At 38.8% G+C, this 20,534-nt stretch overlaps 1 protein-coding gene across 7 annotated transcripts in view; it reads left to right on the top strand.

The window, feature by feature from the left end:
* The window catches only part of hydin (HYDIN axonemal central pair apparatus protein), a 182,219-nt gene that overhangs the window by 160,317 nt on the left and 1,368 nt on the right, over positions 1-20,534 (top strand). For all 7 annotated transcript variants that reach the window (XM_047349154.1, XM_047349195.1, XM_047349179.1 and 4 more), the window contains exons 70-89: positions 2,887-2,978; positions 3,147-3,357; positions 3,667-3,867; positions 5,000-5,126; positions 5,231-5,396; positions 6,137-6,284; positions 6,443-6,650; positions 6,768-6,989; positions 9,207-9,376; positions 9,770-9,968; positions 14,396-14,548; positions 14,631-14,801; positions 14,934-15,043; positions 15,176-15,392; positions 16,575-16,784; positions 16,882-17,045; positions 18,213-18,363; positions 19,096-19,326; positions 19,419-19,643; positions 20,165-20,446. In XM_047349154.1, the coding sequence (XP_047205110.1) occupies positions 2,887-2,978; positions 3,147-3,357; positions 3,667-3,867; positions 5,000-5,126; positions 5,231-5,396; positions 6,137-6,284; positions 6,443-6,650; positions 6,768-6,989; positions 9,207-9,376; positions 9,770-9,968; positions 14,396-14,548; positions 14,631-14,801; positions 14,934-15,043; positions 15,176-15,392; positions 16,575-16,784; positions 16,882-17,045; positions 18,213-18,363; positions 19,096-19,326; positions 19,419-19,643; positions 20,165-20,446 (3,658 nt within the window). The remainder of the gene's footprint in view (positions 1-2,886; positions 2,979-3,146; positions 3,358-3,666; positions 3,868-4,999; positions 5,127-5,230; positions 5,397-6,136; positions 6,285-6,442; positions 6,651-6,767; positions 6,990-9,206; positions 9,377-9,769; positions 9,969-14,395; positions 14,549-14,630; positions 14,802-14,933; positions 15,044-15,175; positions 15,393-16,574; positions 16,785-16,881; positions 17,046-18,212; positions 18,364-19,095; positions 19,327-19,418; positions 19,644-20,164; positions 20,447-20,534) is intronic.

Raw genomic sequence — 20,534 nt, 5'->3', positions numbered from 1 at the left:
ACAAACAATAAGCGGGGCCTTTTGTCAATGCCACCAATGTCTTTTGCTCTTGACTCTTGGTTCTTACAGCATATGTAGTTAGTTTTTATATATATTGTTTTCTACATTCTGTATTTAATATTTTTTTTTTGTTTGTTTTTCAAAGCTTGTGTCTGTATTTCTTTCTGTTGATTTTGTTACTTTTATTTCTGCAATATATGTGTTTCTAGTGGAATACTGCATATAAGATAAATTGAAGTTTGATCTAATTTTGACAGAAAATAATAACAACAGCTGGTTATTTAAGTATGGATTTCTGAGTTATAAGGGGTTAAAATGTATTTGTTCGAGCCAGAGATTGACTCTGATCACCTTGAAGACTTGATGAAGACTGTTGTGGATGGCAAAACTGAAAATGATAAAAATCAATGGACTGGATTTATATAGTGCTTTTCCAGCCATACTAACTGCTCAAAGCGCTTTACATTAGAGCCACATTCACACTCACTCATCGCCTACACATTCCATGTAAATGTTGCATTTTGCTTATATCATGTCAAATAGTTACATGATTTACTATAGAGGCATTACAAGCAGTCTGAACTGCTTTAAGCGTACAACTTTTCATTTCCTGACTGCCATTTCTAGTCAAATTAAGTTAAGTTTATTTATATAGCGCTTTTCAGCAACAAGGCACTCAAAGCGCTGTACATGAGGAAGACATTACAATGATACAGAAAACCAAACAGAAAAACAAATCAAATGACACTAATAATCCCTGGGAGTAATAATAATTAATAATCCTGGTAGAAATTGGTTCCAAGCCACTCTTAATAATAAAGCATCTTATGCTAAAAGAAAATGATAATATTGATAGTCTCATCATTCCACTGAATTCTAACTAGTGAAGCTGAGTCACTGGTATAAAACAGCTATAATCCACGTTTTCAGGTGCTAATAATATATTGCTTTTACTGGTACTGAAGTTGAACTAAGAAATAACAGTCCATTGTAGTCTACGAAAGCTGGGTCATTGGTGTAAGAGCAGTTAAAGTCAAAATTTTCTATTACTAATAATGTTTGTTTTTCGCTGGTAATCCTTTTGATAAAACTAAAAATCTGTGAAAAAGTAATGAAATCATGCAATTAGGTGCAAGGCTAAGCAACACACAAGAAGAAAAGATTTTGCAAGAGTGCGGTAGAATCCTGGGGGTGCGAATAAATAACTGTGATTGTGTGCAAGAATTAGACTGTCAACTCAGATAGAGCGCCATTGTCCTTGAGGAGAGAGATGGACGTTTTCTCAATCGGCCACAAAGTCTTATCTGGGTCACAGCTGTTCGGGAGTGCTGGGAAAGAGCGCCATGTTTACATAACATCCAGGAGATATTTTGTCTTTAGCCACTTAGCAGAAGTTGCCAAGGCCACATTGGGGCGCCAGATTTAGAAAAACAATAAATGTTGTGGTTCAAGCAGTTGTGTGGATTTCCAACTACCTTAAGAGTTTTTACTGTTATCTCTCAATTGCGAATTCAAATATCCAAATTTCTGAGACTTTCCCGCAGTTCTGGAGCGAACAACCTTCTCCATGATTAAATCCTTTCACCTCTGAGTCCAAAAGCCGCTTCCAGGCTACGATTCTGTTCAAGGACCGTATCCAGCTTGCAGCTTAGCTCTCTTAACATTTCAGTCTGAGCATTGATCGCTCTGCAGATTCCATCCAGCATCGCAGGCAGCTTTGGAATGCTTTGAACAGCTGCCCACGTTTTGCTACTCACTCAATAAGTCAGATAAACCCCGGCTCCAAAAAGCAGAAATCCAAAATCCAAATATATAAACATCTTCTGCTTCCTCAACCAACATTGTAGAAGAATGTACCGGCTGGGTAAGAGGGTTCCCCTTTACCCTGTCTTCCCGTGGAAAAAATTTGATCAATTGTATTGAGAGACCAGCTGACCAAATCCATAATTTACAAGTTTGGAGGATATGTAAAGTGAGGCTCTGAGAGAAACACAGACAAAAGCAGATGCAGAAGCAGGCAAGAGGGAGGGAGAGAAAACGCGTGCGTCCTCCACCGAGAGCAGAGCAAGAAAAAAAAAATTATAATTCTACTTCTTACCTCTGGTGATGACTAGTATGATGGCGATGGTAGGCTGTACTGCAGGTGCACGAATGTTGGGCCTAACTGGTAGGATTGGGCCCATAATAAGTCTGTCTGCCTGGTGTTCACTCTTTGTGAAAGTAGTGAGTGAAGCAGCAGTTTCTGTAGAAAACATCAATAGGACTTTAATATCATCTTAATGGGACCTATTGAGCAGACAGTATGGTTTTTATGATAACTTGGCCCGCTGGTCTTCTTTAAAACTGCTTCCATGTGTTTTTACATTTGCCAGATTTTCTCTTAAATCATACAGTGTTGTTAGATGTGGCCCAACAGCTTAGTGGTGGCCATGCAGAACACAAGTAAACAACTTTTAAGGAGGAATTAAAGGAGGAATTTAAGAACATGTCAGTGAAGAGAGAAAAAAACCCATCAAAATACAAAAGGTTTTACTCAAAAGAACTCTGATATGTTGCCTTATGCTCTGTGCAGGTCACCGGAGGCTTGTGTGTACGGCCGGTTTTTTAAAGTTTAGATTTAAAAAAATTGTTAAAGATTTTTTTTTGAAAAAAGCTATTAAAAAAAAAAAAAATCAGAAAAAAGCACAACCAATCAAAAATCTGACCATCAGTTGTTGTTCTGTAGGAGACCAATTATATCCAATGTGAGTTTGATTAATTTTATAAATCGTTTTTAACTTGTTTAAGTTAAATATCTGTTCATGCTATATTCAACATTCAACTGCAGTGGACAAGATGTTTTTCTTCCTAAAAATGTTTCTGTTGTCTGTATGTTTGCATGTAAAGACTGCAGATTATCAATGTGGGCTCTGTGAAAGTAGATTTCTGCTGGCAAGTTCAAATGGATTCATGCTACAAGATTTCAAATCCTAAACAAGGTAAAATGAGCTCTTATCATGAATTTAGTATGTAGTCAATTGTTTCTAAAATGTTTGTTGAAATTTAAGCTTTAATTGCTCTTGTTGAGCCTTACCCTCCAAGTTGGACAGAATATATAATTTCACATTTCAGTGCTTTAAAAAATTATTGTATGTCGTTGGTGACAGACGAGAGCTCGGGATCTGGGCCTGGCAGCAGTTTATCCAGGCCTCCTAGTGCTTGCAGCAGTGTACTGTCCCTCCTCAAAGGAAACCCTGAATTGCCTCCATTCAGCGTGGAGCCCAGAATCGGAACCATAAATCCTGGTGCTACACAGAACTTCAGCGTTTGCTTTTCACCTGTGGAGGTAGCTCAGTTTCAGGGCAGACTACTCTGCAGGTAAATAAAGACATTAAAAGCAAGTGCATTTTATTCTCTGCAGGTTTCAAGGGTCAGCATTTTAAATGTTTTACCACACCTTCTGCTCGATCGTCTAATTCATAACTGTTTCATTTAAAAAAGGATTGCACTTACTATTTCTGCTCTGTATCTTTTTTAAAGATGAGCATAACAATAACCCTTTTAAAGAATTAGCTGAATTACATTTGGCATGTTTAGAGATAGCCAAACATTAACCTGAAACATTTAATCTAAAATGAAAGTAAATTACATTGTTTTCCCAGAATACTCAAAGTCTCTCTTTTTTAGTATTCCAAACCTGCAGAACGGTGACCAGGCTCCTTGTATCACTGTTTCTGGTCAAGGCCTGCTGCCTAATGTCCATTTTGATTTGGAGGACTCAGACTACATCAGGAGCAACCGCCACAGCCCTAAGTTCAGCCGGCTGCTGGATCCCAGCACTCCAGTTTTAGAGTTCAAAGCTATTGGCTTTTCAGCTCCCACAAGAAGGTAATAGATTGAAGGACGGGAGGTTATTATCCACATTGATGTGAGGCAGGGATTCTCACTTTTTTATAGCAAGTACCACCTCATTAAATAAAGTACCACTATACTGACTTAAAGTTCAAAACATTAGTACAACAAAGATTAGACTTTTTTAGTTTAATATTGGAAATAAAATACTATATAGTTGTTTTTTTAGGTACAAATCTTCAGCCACATTTTGTAAATTTTTGAAATGATCACCTAGAATAGGAACCTAGAAAATGTGGAAGCTGCTTGTTTCTTTGAATCTGGGTATGCTATTTTCAATAACCACAATATTTTTTATCTTTTTCTTATGTTGTAAATTTGCCCTTATTGTACAGTCTTTTATTTCTCATTTGTGTTATTATATTTTACTTTTGAGTGAATCTGCATGCTTCCATTTGAGGGTCGCTTTGCTGCTAGTACATCCAAATTTCCTCACTAAGGGACGAAAAAAAAGGATATTTTTATTCTATTTTAAAAATGAATGAAAAATATTTTTTATTTATTGGCTTTGGATGTTTGGTTAAAAAAGCATTTTATTAGGTTCTAGTTTTTTTCCCTGCGACCAAATTGGAACAGTTAAGAGAACAGCCTGAGCAATTTATATGGAAAAGTCAGATGTTAATCAACAAACTCATTATCATATCCAGTATGGTTGCCATGCATTTGAAACATATTAAAAGCTGCAGTAAAAAACATTTCAAGCAACATTTGCATTGATAAATCCTATCTGAATAATCTTTTTAAACACAGCCTGGTCATAAGGCTGAATCAGCCAGTGATAATTATTGTTTTTTTCCTTTTTAACCCTAACATGGTGAAGTTGGGTGTGATATCATTCCCAGATGCACGTTCTGACTTCAGACATAAATAGAAACCAGTATAAGCAGCCTCTGGTACTTTCTCCACTGCACTTTCCCTTCTGGGTAGTTTGTGTTTAAAGCAACACTCAATATGCTTGGTACAAATCCTTTAGACTGTTGGTGCTTATTAGCCAATTAGCTTGTAAATAATTCTCCCAAATTTCCAAAGCCAACCCACCATTGGTACCATTGATTAGGAGACATGAGTCTAAGGAATTAAAATCTCGTGCTCTTGTCTGACTCTATAGGTCTTTTAATGTGGTGAACCCAACCAGGAAGGCTTACGATTTTAAATGGAGGTGCGAAGACACAGCGGCCAGTCCTTTTCATTGTCTAACATCTTTTGGGACCATCCCATCAGGAAAGAAAGTGGAAGTAAGAACTTTATCAGGCAGTCTAACGATCTATCGTTCCATCTCAAACTTCAGTTCCCCGTAGTACTATCCATATGTAATTCTCTGATCTACCTGTGTGTACAGATGTGTTTTGAATTTGTTGCTGAGCACCAGGAGACAGTGGAGTCGCTGTGGAGCTTCTTGATTGAGAACCTGTCACTGTCTTTTCCCTTCCTTTGTGTGGGAACTGCTAGAGAACCATGTGTCTATCTTGACAGACCTCATCTTGATTTTGGGGAGTTGGTTGTTGGTATGTAAAACAGACATAAGTTTATTCAGGCATGTTAAAAATTATATCCTTTAGGATTTTTCTAACTGTACAGGAGCATTAGGGATCTTTCTGTGAGCGATCATTAATTATTCATAGTAAGACCAGATCATGTGCCACACTGTGTGCGTGAGAGAAATATTTACTTATTAGACAGCTCTGTAGTTAAACATGGTTCATTATTCTTTAAAAAAAAAAAAAATTCAAGTTCACATTTTAAGTTAACTTTAGCATCTTATACTAGCATTTTGCACATTTAGCTCAGGTAGCGAAGGTATCATGCTAATACCATTTGTGTATTCCCTGTAGTTAGTAGAGATTTGCAAAAATATTTTAATCCTGCATGTCACATGACTGACATACTTGCACCCCTTAAAAAAATAAAACAGAGTAAGTCTGCTGTTTACCACTGAGCAATAGAGCTGATTTAATTGTTAAGATTTAAAATATACCTAATTCTGAGAGGAGTGAATATTAAATCTGTGGGCAACCCAGTTTTAGGGGCTGATATTTTGTCTTATTTAGGTAAACCAAATATGTAATTCAAATAATGTGGGATAGAGAAGTTATTTTCTATAGGCCACAAAAAGTCTCTACATTATGCAATAAAAATACAAAAGCCCAGATGAAATTTTTAGAATTATAAGACAATTATGTTTTCCCCAGTAAGGCCGACTTTTATTCTAAATACAGTACAAGCTGTCATGTTTTTGTTTGGGCAGGACATAAAGTGGAGCAAACGGTTGATCTGGTGAATGCAGAGGAGGAACCCTTCCAATTCTCCGTCCTGCAGTTGTCTCTTCTCTCTGAAGATCAGCAGTCCAGCCTGACTTTGAAGCCCATGAATGGCACAGTGATGTCCAAAAATAGGTTAACAACTCACATCAGCCACTACAGCATATTCATAGTTTTGTTGCAAAATGTCACATTTTACTGTTCACATTAACAAAATGTTTCTCAATGTAAAGCATTTATATTAGTCTTGTTGAAGTCAGTTTCCTTGAAATGTTGTACTCTATTGGTTTTAGGTTACCACTGTTGGTGTCCTTCACACCTTCCTTAGAGAGATATGTACACTTCAGACTGAACCTGAAAGTAAAGAGGAAGTTGGAACCACTTTTACTCAACGTTAAGGCTGATTGTTTTAACATGAGCGTTGTAGTTCAGATTCAGGAGCATAACGGGAGCCTCAGAGAGATCTTACCAAACCACGAAAATACATTAGACTTCGGAAAGGTCATCACACCTTAACACCACAGACACAAATACTGAAATATAAATTATGGTCATTCACACCTGAGCTTTTAATTGAACATTCCCTTCTGTGTTGGTCTTTATATTCATAAATCATAGGTGGGGATTTCAGAGCAATGCACCTACAATCTCCTGGTCTCCAATCTTTCAAGATTCATCCTGGAAGTAAGCTTTGAGTTGACTGGCGACAGAGAGCACCTTCAACAGTTAGAGGTGAAACCTCAAGCTGGAGCTGTGGAGATTGGGAAGCAGCTCCAGGTGTCAGTGTTCTTTTGCCCTCAGACCGTTTGGAACCTGCAGGATGTCCAACTAATTGTCAAGGCAAGATAAAGATAACATTACATTAATTATCTACCAGCTTCTCAGTCCAATACAGGAGTTTGTTGGACAGGCTGACTTTCTTCTAGTTCAAGTTGTTTAGGAATGTAAAAATGACTCAGTTAGCTAAATATTGAGTTATATACACAACAAAGGTTGTTTTAAACTACTTAACAAAGAAAGTAAATTAAAGCTTTCTCTAGTTAAGTACAGTCCACTTCAGTCCACTGTGTTGTTTATTTACACATTCCAATTGAAGAAAAATCAATACAGTTAAGGTAAGGTAAGGTAAGTTTATTTATATAGCACTTTTCAGTAACGAGACACTCAAAGCGCTGTACATACAAATACAATACAATCACAAAGAACACAGAAAAACAAATCAAATGCTAAGAAATCTAAAAATCTATGAATCCTTCTGAGAAATCTAAAAATCTCTGGTCAATATTATAATGATACAGATAACATTAATAATCCTTTGGGTTTTACTGGTGAGAGCTGGTTCTAAACCAATCTTTCTAAAGAGGTAATTATATCATTAAGTCCTCTATGTAGGGGAAAGCATCTTGTGCTAAGAAGTCTCATCATTCCACTGAATTCTATCTAGTGAAGCTGAGTCACTGGTACAAAACAGCTTTAATCCACATTTTCAGGTGCTAATAATATATTTGCTTTTACTGGTACTGAAGTTGAACTAAGTAATCTAATTAAGAAAGCTGGGTCATTGGTGTAAGAGCAACTAAAGTCCAAGTTACTAATAATGTTTGGTTTTCGCTGTTAAAATCTATGAAAAGTAATGAAATCACACATTTAGGTAAAGTAAGATAGGAGGGAAAAAAAATCATATTTCAGACTCTATTCTGCTAAGAATAGAGTCTGAAACAGTACAAAAAAACCTCAGCAGGGGTAAGCGACACACATAAGTAAAGATTCAGCAAGGGTACGGTAAGTCTGAGTGTGTTTGCAAGAATTAGACTGTCAACGCTGATAGAAGCGCCATTGTCCTTGAGAAGAGAGGTGGAAGTTTTATCAGTCGGCCGCATAGTCCTATCAGCACACAGCTGGTAGGGGAGTGCTGGGGAAGAGCGTCGTGTTTATATAACATCCAGGAGACATTTTGTCGATAGCCAGTTAACAGAAGTTGCCAAGGCCACATTGGGAAGCCAGATTTAGAAAAACAATAAATGTTGTGGTTCAGGCAGTTGTGAATTTCCAACCGCCTTAAGAGTTTTACTGGTATGTCTCAATTGCGAATCCAAATAGCCAAATTTCTGGTATTTTCCGCAGATCTGGAGCGTACAACTTCTCCAAGATTATATCCTTTAACCTCTGAGTCCAACCGCTGCCAGGCTGCGATTCTGTTCAAGAATCGTGTCCAGGTTGCGATTCTGCTCTCTTAACATTTCAGTCTGAGTGTTGATCGCTCTACAGACTCCATCCAACATCCCAGGAAGCTTTGGAAAGTTTTGAACAGCCGCCCACGTTTTGCGAATCACTCGATAAGCCAGGTAACCACCAACTCCAAAAAGCAGAAATTCTGTTATCAAAAGTCCAAATATGTACACATTTTCTACGTCCGCGACTGACATCGTAGTCAGGCACACAATCTTCCACTGCTGCCAAGAATCCATTGTGTTTCCAGAGAAGAACGTCCCACCTGGACAAGAGGGTCTCCTTTATCCTGTCTTCCTGTAGGAAATTTTTTTTATTATTTTGACCAATTACGTTGAGTCCAGCTGATCAAATCCATAATTTACAAGTTTGGAGGATATGCAAAGCGAGGCTCTAAGAAAAATACAGACAAAAGCAGAAGCAGGGATCAGCAGGGAGGGAGGGAGAGAAAATGCGTATCTTCCACCGAGAGCAAGAGAAAAAGCAGTTGATTGAAGTTTAGTACATTTAACTGAATTTGACTTAATTGTAATATAACCAGGATTCAGCTGGAATGTATGTTATCATGAATGAGATGAATACATAAAAGAAAACAATGATTTAGGTTTTCACTTAATATTTTGTACTTTTTGTGTGTCTTATCTTTTTAAAACCTTTTTTGTAGTAGTTTAAAAAAATAATCACATGCCTCAATACCAAGAGTGAACTGATTCAGCACAATCTCTGTGGGTGTCACTTGGACTTTAGTTGCCAATTGATGATCAAATATAAAATTTTGATTGTTTAATTGTTTCATTCTGGCTGTGTTTTGGCCTTTTCTCCCATTAGGTGAAGCTCGGCCCAACTTTTACTTTCTCTATTAAAGGCAGAGCTAGAGCACCCAGCCTCGATTTCTCCTTCACCAAGTTCAACTTTGGAAAGTGTTTCCTGTTCTGTCCGGGCATGTTGCCACCATCCCAAACTCTTCTCATTCACAACAAAGACACAATGGAAGTCAGGTGTGTCGGTCTGTTTTCTAGGGAGCTGTGGAGAGTAAATGTATCTATAACCTAACACATTAACCTTTGAATATTGGTATATTGCTCAGAAACACAACATGTGTTCTTCTAAGTCTAGTAGGAATTTTGTACTTACTTTTATAATGAGTGTGACTTTTATTTTAAAAAGTATCTGAGCTTATTTTGAAAGCCCACTTTAATCCATGTTTGATGACTGGTTAAAGCCTACTAGAAGTTTAGGACCTCTCATGTTCTGCATTGTCTCCAGTCCATTGTATAGGAATACACTAGCACTATAGTACTAAATAAAATGACAAAAACCTCTATCTCTTAAAAATAAACACTTTCATGGGTTAAAATGTTAAACACTGTGTTTTGATTTACTTTAATCAGTGTCCAATGCCAGTTCAAAAACACAGGATTCTTGGAGGTGGACTTCCAACCAGATATTTTGAGGCCTGGTGCTGTGATGAAGATACCAATTAAATTCTACCCCCAGAGGACTTCTCGTTATAATGGAAAGCTCACCTTTGTCTTAAACGACTGTGTCACAAAACATGTGGAAATAGAAGGACAAGGCATTGAGTTAAAGGTGAGAAAGAATAGAGTACACTTGCTTTTCTTAATACAGTATATCTGTCCATCAGAGATTTTCAGCCACAAAAATAAACATTCTTATTTTAAGCTTATTTTAAGCTCCTTTTTATTGTAGTAAACCCAAAATCAATAAAAAAAAATCATTTGTGTGATGTAAGATGTTCAAAAACATTCCTGCTCCTCAGTTGCATCTCAATAAAAAGGAATAACACTGTAAAGTAAATTTGTTTCAGTGTATCAGTTTTAACAGTGAAACTAATGTTCTAGTTTAATCACACTCATTTTCACTTACAGTTAATGCAAACCCAAAACTCAACTACTCAGAAACTTTCAATATTTGATAAGACCAATAAAAAAGGGATTTTCAACACAGAAATATCAGCTTACTGAAAAGTATGTTCATGTACTGCACAACATATTGGTTGAGGCTCTTTTTGCCTGAATTACTGCAGTAATGGCATGGAGGTGATCAGCCTGTGGCTGTGCTGAGGAAGTTCAAGTGCACAAAGCGCTTTACATTAGAGCCACATTCACACTCACTCATCACCTACACATTCCATGTAAATGTTGCATTTTGCTTATATCATCTCAAATAGTTACATGATTTACTATACAGGCATTACAAGCAGTCTGAACTGCTTTAAGCATACAACTTTTCATTTTCTGACTGCCATTTCTAGTCAAGTCAAGTTTATTGATATAGCGCTTTTCAGCAACAAGACACTCAAGGCGCTGTACATAAGGAAAAACATAACAATGATACAGAAAATTAAACAACAGAAGTAATAAAAAAAAACATAAAGAGAATAGAATGATAAATAAGACAACGAAAGGAAAGTGGGACTGAAAACTTAACTAATAATGTTTAGATGACACATTCAAAGGTCACTCTGTCACGGTTTACTTGATATTGGACCCCACAATGCAGACGAGCAGGCAGCGTGATGGTAAGTGAAAAAAGGTTTAATAACAAAAACTCACACTCAGCAGGAGGCAGGAACAAAACAAATGGGCAGGCAAGACAGGCATGGCATGATCAAAAAGACAAGACTTGGTTAGAGAACAAGACATGAGCATGAGAAATGTCTCCGCGACGACTAACAGAACAGGTGTGAATATATGGCGTGAAAACCAGGTGGAGCAAGGAGACAGATTAACTTGAAGCAGGTGAACCGAATAAACTTAATTAACAGAACAAAACGTGACTGGAGCAAAACAGAGACTCTTGAAAACATGAAGCAAAAGCATAACAAGATCCGAAAACCAAACTTGACAAAACATGAACAAGACGACAAAACAAAAGTATAAACAGGAAATTAAACAGAAACATGATTAAAAACTTAAACAGTGAAAAACATAAAGAAAAAACCCGAAACCAAAAACCAAACAACCCCAAATCATGACAGAACCCCCCCCTTAAGGGCGGATACCAGACGCCCACAACAGTCCAAACAAAAAAAAAAACAACCCGACCAGGGCGGGCGGTGGGGGCTTTGGTAGGAGGGCCAAAAACAAAAACAGAGTTCAGGCGGGCGACCAGGAGGTCGTCCCCAGCAGGCACAGAGTTCAGGCGGGCGACCCGACCTGCACCAAAGGCGTGGAGGCCGACAGAAGCGTAGAGACCGTGGCGGCCTGCGACGGGAAACTGCAGGTAGATCAGGAGGCCGACTGAGCAGAGTAGAGGACCTCCCAGAAACTGTGGAACTCCGGAGGCGTGGAGCCTGGCGAACCCTCAGAGGCTGAACCCTCAGAGCCTGGCGAACCCTCAGAGGCTGAAGCAGAGCCTGGCGAACCAAACAACCCCAAATCATGACACACTCTAAACAAATAAGTTTTTAATCTTGATTTAAAGCAATTTAGGGTTTCCGCGCTTTTACAGTTTTCTGGGAGTTTATTCCAGATTAGTGAAGCATAAGAACTAAAAGCTGCTTCTCCATGTTTGGTTCTGGTTCTGGGTATGCAGAGTAGATTTGAGCCAGAAGACCTGAGAGGTCTGGTTGATACACTGACAACAAGTCTGTAATGTATTTTGGTGCTAAGCCATTCAGTGATTTATAGACTAACAGAAATATTTTAAAGTCTATTCTCTGAGTTACAGGGAGCCAGTGTAGGGACTTTAGAACCGGGGTGATGTGCTCCACTTTCTTAGTTCTAGTGAGGACGCGGGCAGCAGCATTCTGGATCAACTGCAGCTGTCTGATTGACTTTTTAGGCAGACCTGTGAAGACAGCGTAAGGTAATCAATTCTACTAAAGATGAACGCATGAATTAGTTTTTCAAGGTCCTGCTGAGACATTAGTCCTTTAATCCTGGAGATGTTCTTTAGGTGATAGAAGGCTGACCTAGTTACTATCTTCAGGTTGGTTTAATAGTGGCCTTCGGCTTGTCTGCATTGTTGGGTCTTCTGTCTCTCGTCTTCCTCTTGACAATACCCCACAGATCCTAAGGGGTGTCACATTAAACACATTTGTACTGAAAATGCTCCTTGCAGCCCTTTCTGTTTTGCATGCATGCGTACCACACAAATACAGTGTTGTTTTACACAAGAAAACAAGTAGAATATTTATGTGCAGAACCAAGTACGCAATGCTATGTTTGGACATGCAATTTTAAAAAGCAACTCTTCTATCGCTAATGTCTGCTATTTGGGGACATCGAGGTTCGTCATTTAGGTACAGTGATGATAGAGAAAGAAAAGTGGACCAAACCAAAGCATTTAGTCACACCAAATTGCCACGCAGCATATGACAATGAGACAATGAACCAAGATGGTGTAGGGAGATATCCCACTGACAAGAGGCACCTCCACTTTTATGGTGCATTCAAGTACTACTTTTACTGTGGGTTTTCTGTTTATCAAAACAACTCTAACATGATTTAAACATTTTATATTGTTAAATTACTGCAGTCTTAGTCTAAAATTCCTAAACAATAACATTGACCGTTTTCAACTGGTTTTGTTGTTGTACAATCTATCTAGGCATTGGCTTTACCTGCTTATCCTTTGTTAAACGAAAATAATCAAACCACATCTCCTCTCAGTTCAACACTGGCCTCTTCTTTACAACATATTACATAAAAATATGACTTTAAAAACGAGCAACAAACTTTTTGTGTATCACTAACTAATAGATTCTCTATGTGGTTGAGGTCAGTCAATCATAGGGATACCATGGTCATTGAACCATAGTATTGGTTCTTTTGACAGTGTAGGCAGGTTGAAAAATGAAATGAAGTGCTCTAAGGAGGCAACAGACCCGCCCCTTTTCTCCTTAGCCCAATTATGAGCCTTCTAATATTGTCTCTGATTTAGAAGCGGTGTAGCATGAGGAATGTGAGCGTTGTAGCCCATGAGATAGATCCTAAAGTGCAGACTTCGATTTCCATCCACACCTTCCCCCAATCTCTTTAACGGCCATGCTTTATAATCTTCTTTAGGTTACAGTTATCTCTGTTGCTTGTGTGCCTTTTTCTATCACACTTTTCCCTGTCACTCAGCTTTCCATTAATATCTCTGGATACAGTTCTCTTCTTTAGCAATGACCAATTGTGTCTTACCGTCCTTCTGGAAGGTGTCAGTAAGTCTGCTGAAAACTGTTTAGTCAGCAGTCTTTCTCACAGTGGTATAGAACAAAACATTTCTTTATTAAACATCCGTTTCCTATTGGCTTAAATAATCTAATGTTTAGCGGAACTGAATTTTGAGGTTTTAAGATTATAATCCTTAATCAGCTAAATTAGCAGAAGTACATTCTTGAATTGGGCTGCATTGGTAGCTTTGTTGCCTTGCAGCAAGAAGGTCCTGGGTTCAACTCCTGGCCGGGGGTCTTTCTGCATGGAGTTTGCATGTTCTCCCCGGGTATTCCGGCTTCCTCCCACAGTCTAAAGACATGCCTGTTAGGTTAAATGGTCTTTCTAAAGCGCCCTTAGGTGTGTGCATGGTTGTTTGTGTGTTGTCCTGCGATGGACTGCTGGAGATAGGCACCAGCTTCACTGTGACCCACTTTGGAAGAAGCAGTATAGAAAATGACCGACTAACATTCTTGAAATGTATCACTCTGTAGGAATCTATATATGAGTTAACTTTCCAATGATATTCTGATTGACTCAGATTCACCAACACATCTAAACAAATAACCATGGAATCCATACTGTGAATAGATTAAATTATTCAAAAATACATTTGTTGCAATAAATTACATGCAAGTAAGTATATTAAAAGGGCAAAAGTCAGCTGACAAAAACAATTGATGAAACATACTATAAAGGGATGTGTGTAGTATGGGGAAAGGGCCATTCTTTCATTTGATATTTTTCTTTTTAGTAATCTTCTAAAGTAGTGTCAACCAATAGCTCTCCAGATTTTCCTTTTATTTGTCCAAAGGTATTTTCATAACCATAATGTATCTCTTTCTGTCCCAGCTGGAAGTGACTGATCCCTCACAAAAGAAGGTGAAGCTGGGGTCTCTGATGTTGGGTCAGAGGGTGAACAAACAGGTGGTTCTTGTCAATCACAGCCTCTTAGACCTTTCTTTCACTTTGACACTTAGCACAAATATTCCACTGGATCCCAAGGTAACCAAACAACACACACACATAACAACATTAAACATGGATCCAGTAAAGCCAGACTTAATGCCTGCCTTCCTGCCACCAGGACCTGTCTGTCAGCCCAGCAGGTGAGCTGAAACTGAAATCTGGTGGCGGCTCCTGTAAGGTGGAGATACAGTTCTCGCCTCATCAGCATATTCCTCCTTTTTCTGCGGAGCTGCAGGCGAAGTTTGCAGGCTTCTTCCACCCCCTGCTGACCATTGAGGGCTGCTGCAAGGTTGGCTGGAACCTGCCCTCATAAGCATTAAACTGTGCACACGAATATTTCCTAAGTGAACTATGTGTAATCCATTTGTGTCACAATATTTCCTGAGATATTTAATAGTAATACCTAATCCAAAACTGTTAGGGGGTGGAAGTCCATTTAGACTCGAACCATTTGTCTTTTGGAGCTGTGGTCCAGCACTGCAAGACGAGCAGGAGGATTGTCATGATGAACACGGGTGATGCCAGTGCCAGGTAATGTAACAAAATACAACATCTCCCAGTGATGGTTGTTCAGAAGCACCTCACTTCCTCAGAATCCCACACTAACTCTGGTTGGATATATTTTCTGCTCTCTGCTTCTGTTTTGGTCCAATGAAATACCAGATTTCAATGGCAAACAGATTTCCCTCCAGAGTTGTCTATCAAACCAGTGAAAGGATATATCGGTCCAGGCAAGGATGTTCCCTTTGAGGTGACCTTTGCCCCCTTGAAGCCCTGTAATGACCTCAGATATGAGAACCTGTCCTGCTTCATCGAAGGTTCCCCGTCGGTTAAACTGACGGTTACAGGCTCCTGCATTCAAGCTTCCACAAGCAAAGAGGTTAGAATGAACTCTCGTATGTACAAATATACATTTTTGAAATCTTTGAGAGATTTCATGTTTATTCACATTTTAATTATCAGTCAATGCCAAGGAAGTGGTCTATTTCCTTGCTGGTTCAGGATGAGGCATTGCTGCAAACTCCAATGAGCTTCCTCTGATAATTTCTTTTTACTAGTTAGCATCATTACCTGAATTATACTGCATTGTATAAAATCTAGGATGAATTTTAAATGTAAATAATGTAAATACATTTAATGTGGATACATCGGTACAATCAAATTGTGTTGAATTGATTTAATTACATGTTTAAGAATAAAAATTTAACCCGGTTATCCTTTAAAATACCTTGAGAGTACATGTGTTGTGTATTGACACTGTAAAAAATTACTTAAATGTCTTAAATTTATCAAACTGAATTATATGCATTATGTGGTATTAAAAACCTTTGAACTGTAGAGTAATGATTGGAAATTAAATTTCTATTGATTGCTTTTAAAATATTTTCCCTAAAATCTGCCAGGTCAGTTGTTTTATTCTCATTGCGAAATGGTTAAAAGGGCAGCTCCAACAAATGTGAGACATTGATTTGTCTCATTTAGATCATTCAGCAACTTTTGACAGATTTAAGGGTTTAAGTTAGATTTAATTAACTGAGTACCCCTAAAGTCCTGCAGCCGAGGACTTGTGTGTGGAAGTCCTCCAAGATCCATCTATTTGTCTAAAGTTGACAGGTTAAAAGCTTTTGAAAACGTTGCAAAAACATGTTGATTATTTTGCTGCAACACAACTTGATTGCTGTCTATCTGGCAGAAGAAAAGGTGCATCTCTGCATAGTATGTTGCACCTTTTCTTCCGCCAGATAGATTAGGTTTTGCTGGCCAATGCTGATTTCTGATTTCTTTGCGGTCTGACCTGCCAATTCTGATTTTACTAAGCTTAAGGGAGAAAAAGCATGCTGGAGGTCCTGTAATAGAAGTTATGATTTTAAATCAACAGAAAATGAAGGGATAACAATATTAACCCCATTTGTACATCAAAGCAAATTACCTTAACCTGTATCTTATATTTATTGAACTCTAAAAATGTGCATCAAAGTACATGCTGTTGGTTGAAACCTTTATAGAAAATGGTGGCAGTTTTGATGAATTGTATATATTTTGGAAAATTTTCTGTTTCCAGGTGGTAAACTTTGCTTGCCGAGTGCAAAGTTCTCAAACTCAGAGCCTGTCCATAACCAACCCCTGCAGCGAGCGCTGCAGCATCAGACCTGCCATCGAGGGGGAACAGTGGAGTGCTACTCTCTTTCTGACCTTTGAACCCAACCAAACCAAGACATTTGACATAACGTACAGACCACTGACCATGACCCCTGAAGGACACAAGCACCTGGTAGAGCAAATAAATTCTTTTAACAAAAATATTTTTGTGTTTAGGGAGAATAAATTCAGTGTAAAATATAAATACAGACTTGTGGGATTTTTCACAGGGATCAGTTTTTTTCTCCTTTCCTGCTGGGAAGGGAATGTTATTCAGCCTGCAGGGAACAGCTACTCCTCCCAAAGCAAAGGACACCATCATGCATGAGCTGCCTGCCAAAACTAAACACTGTGAGGTTCTCCAGGTTAACAATTGGCTCTCCAGGCAGCAGAGGTAAAACACTGTCAATTTAGATTATTTAACTCTAATTTCATCTAACATTTCATGCAAAAGCCTTAGGGACATCCCTTATTTCTTATTTTATATTCTTATTTTATATTTTCCTTCTAAGTAGCCGTTTTCTTCTAGGTTTTAAAGTTTTCTTCATAAACAGTTCTTCAGATTTTCTGAAGGTTTTTTAAGACTTTGAACACTGAGCTTCGATCATTCAGGCATAAAAGGTCTCCTAAACTCAAGAGATAAACCAGTGTTGTTGGCAAAAAACAACCAACTAAGCAAAAGAACACATTTTAAATTGATCTCTTGGCATCTTGTTCGTAACCTATCGCAGTTGTTTTTTTGAATCTGTAAAAAATATGAAGAATAATAGTTTCGTGGAAATTAGGATTTAAGTCTAACTGTCACACAGAAATGAGCTGAATATGCTGCATTTAGCAGATCACAAACTGAAAGATGATGCATCTATGAGATCCTGTGTCACGCCCTTGCTGTTGTCTGTCCAGTTTCCCAGTGACATGGCTTCCAGATATAAGTCATGTTCTGGAAGCAGTTTTCTCAAATCTGATATTTCTTTTGCCCAGGCATGTCTACTTTCCTCTCAGTTTTACCCACACACTGCACAGTAGGCTGCGATGGTCAGGTACTGACTGTGACAGAAAAAGTACAAGACACTTCAGAAAAATCTGGATAACTATTGATCTCTTTAAACGCTGCAAGAAAGTTTGGCTCTTTGGCAACTAAATGTAAAGAGATGAAGGTTGCTTTAAAATGTAGCAAAGTACTGTACATAAACAACCCATGGTACTAAAGAAAATTGTTCTGGGAGATTTTAACTCGGTCTGGATTATGAAAAGATAAAAAATGAAAAACAAACAGCTTTACAATTACCTGTAAAAAATTACAGGTAATTGATTTCCTCAAATAATGTGACATTTATCCTGCAAAACATGCACATTTTCCTGTGGGTGCTGCTGACCAGCAGCATGTATCTGAAGCTCAGTTCATTTAAAAATACCTTATCGGGACCCCAATCCAATACATGGGTATGGATCAAGATATTCCTAAATATAGTATTTAGTTCTTAGTATTTATCTGGAGATAAACTCTTAACTTTTATTCTGCTCCTTTAACAAACATGCAGACTCATTCTTCTGTTTTCAGGTTCTGTGTGCTGCTAGAAGTACTTAAGCATGAGAAAACAGACCCGATCGTGTTCCTAAAGGGACACGACTCCATTGAGGTTCCTGCTTTGACCAAGAGAGACTATAAGATGTCTTTTTTTGCATACAGAGAGGGGGATTACAACACCAAGGTTTGGACAACCTAATTTCTGCCTGTGTATGAGTATGTTTCTGTTATCCCTACCACACATATCTGCCTTCTGTTTAAAAGTGTAAGAACACCTTCCTACACCTTCAAACAGAAGGAAGCATAGCTTTATAAAACTAATACTTTAGGAATGCCTTTCTTGAAATACTGTGGAATACACAGGTTGATCTCCAGCTGAGCCAGACTTCCATGAAATTGGTGCCCTAACTATGAGACATTAGGCTGTAGTGGTCTCTTGTTTTGTCCAGTTTGTGCTAAATGCAGCACATAGGTACCACTGCTGCAGAATTTGCACAAATGCTGCTGAAATATCACAGCAATGACCCTATGATAACATTATTTTATCTCCTTCTACACTATGCAGACACTGTGTCAGAGGAGCTCCTCTGACTTACTTTCTGATTAATTCAGCTTGTACTTTAGATTTAACTATTGAGGGCCCTCATAGATTGTGCTTAGGGCATCTAACTTCATCCCCAGATCATTAAGTATGGAAACAATAATGCGGTGAAGTCACAGCAAAAGTAACATACTCCGTCCTGATGCTCAGGAACTCCTTCATCCCGATAAAATGGGTCGCATCATAAGCAGCAACGTTCCCTACTTTAAACCCACGTGGGATACTTTTTAGATCCACTAACATACATGAGTTAGGAGAAAGTGTGACAGTAGCTTGAATATGGCCCTCACTTCACATTTTAATCTTTCTACCCAGGTGACATTTCGTAATGAGGTAACAGGTGAGTACTTGTTTTACCTCGTTAATTTTAAAGTCAGGCCTCCAGGAGTCCTGTCCACCATCAAGCTGGAGACCCCTGTCCGCCAGATGGCCTCAGCTGCTCTAAACGTGGAGAACCCTCTGACCACCGCTACCAGCTTCACCACAGAGTGTAAATGTGGTGACATCAAGGCTCCACCTCAGCAGACCGTGCCGGGACAATCCAAGGTGTATACCAAAACAAATTTCACTCTAAAGGTCAACAATCAGCGTTGAATAAAGCTGACCAAGTTAACGCCTATGTTTTATCTTCACCTCAGGGTGTTCTGAGCTTCGAGTATCTGCCTCTTCATGTAGGCGAGTCTACCGCACGGCTTACGTTGTTCAGTAGTGATCTGGGCCATTTTCCCTACAATCTGCTTCTCAAAGCTCTGCCCCCACCAACGGAGGAGACGGTTCACTTCCAGGCTGCACTGGGAAACAGCCACTCTACCCCCGTTAAGTTCATCAACTACACCCACCTCATAACCAAGTACCAGTGTAAGGTAAGAAACTAAAAGAACTTAACCTTGTTTTGTAGAAATGGTTTTGGAGTTTTAAAAAGACAACAATGCCATCAGATCACAAGATATGAGTTCAATTTTATTTGAGATGCACCAATCAACTGGCCAGAAATAGGAAAGCACATATTTTACTTGTTTAATTCTGATTGGTGATTTGGAGGTCAAATACTGAAACAAATCACTCAGTGCAACACTAAGAACTCCCACTGTATTTGGTCTATCAACGCATCAACCCAGAGCAAACTAACATATGTCTCATTAACTGCTTCTATCAGAGGAGCTGTAGCACCCTATTCTTGTTTATGTGTTAAAAATCCTTACAGAAAATAAGAGCCAGTCAGAACCGGATTCAGCAGGTCAAACCTCAAAGGAAACCTGAAATCCATATTGGCCAGGAAAAGCTTAATGTACTGTCTCTAAATGTTTCTGTAAACAGCGCTTGTATTGCCTCAGTAACATAGTGATTTTTTATGTAATCTTGTGTTTTTCTGTCTCTCCTACAGACTGATTGTCCTGATTTTACCGTGGACAAAAGTGTTAGTGCTTCGCCCGGTTTTCCTTCAGGGTCAGAGGTGAGGGTGGAAGTTCGTTTCGAGCCACATCAGCTGGGGGAGGTGAAGGGACAGCTCAGCCTGACCTCAGAAACTGGTGGGGAATACATCTTTCCTTTGCACGGTGTGTGCATCCTCCCGAGACCTCAGGGCCCGTTCAGAATCACAGCGGGTGGCAGCGTCACCATCCCCTTCAAGAACGTGTTCTGCCAAACCACAACTTTCTCTTTGCAGGTAAAATTTAGGTGGAGCATAACAAGGTGAAAGAGTGGAAAGAGTAGAACAAAAGCCCAGCTCAAGAACAAATCAAAAGCAAAGTTTC

This window comes from Girardinichthys multiradiatus, chromosome 2 (assembly GCF_021462225.1).
Source record: "Girardinichthys multiradiatus isolate DD_20200921_A chromosome 2, DD_fGirMul_XY1, whole genome shotgun sequence".
NCBI lineage: Eukaryota > Metazoa > Chordata > Actinopteri > Cyprinodontiformes > Goodeidae > Girardinichthys > Girardinichthys multiradiatus.
Note: the sequence above shows the minus strand (reverse complement) of the source record. Positions and strands in the feature narration are given on the sequence as shown.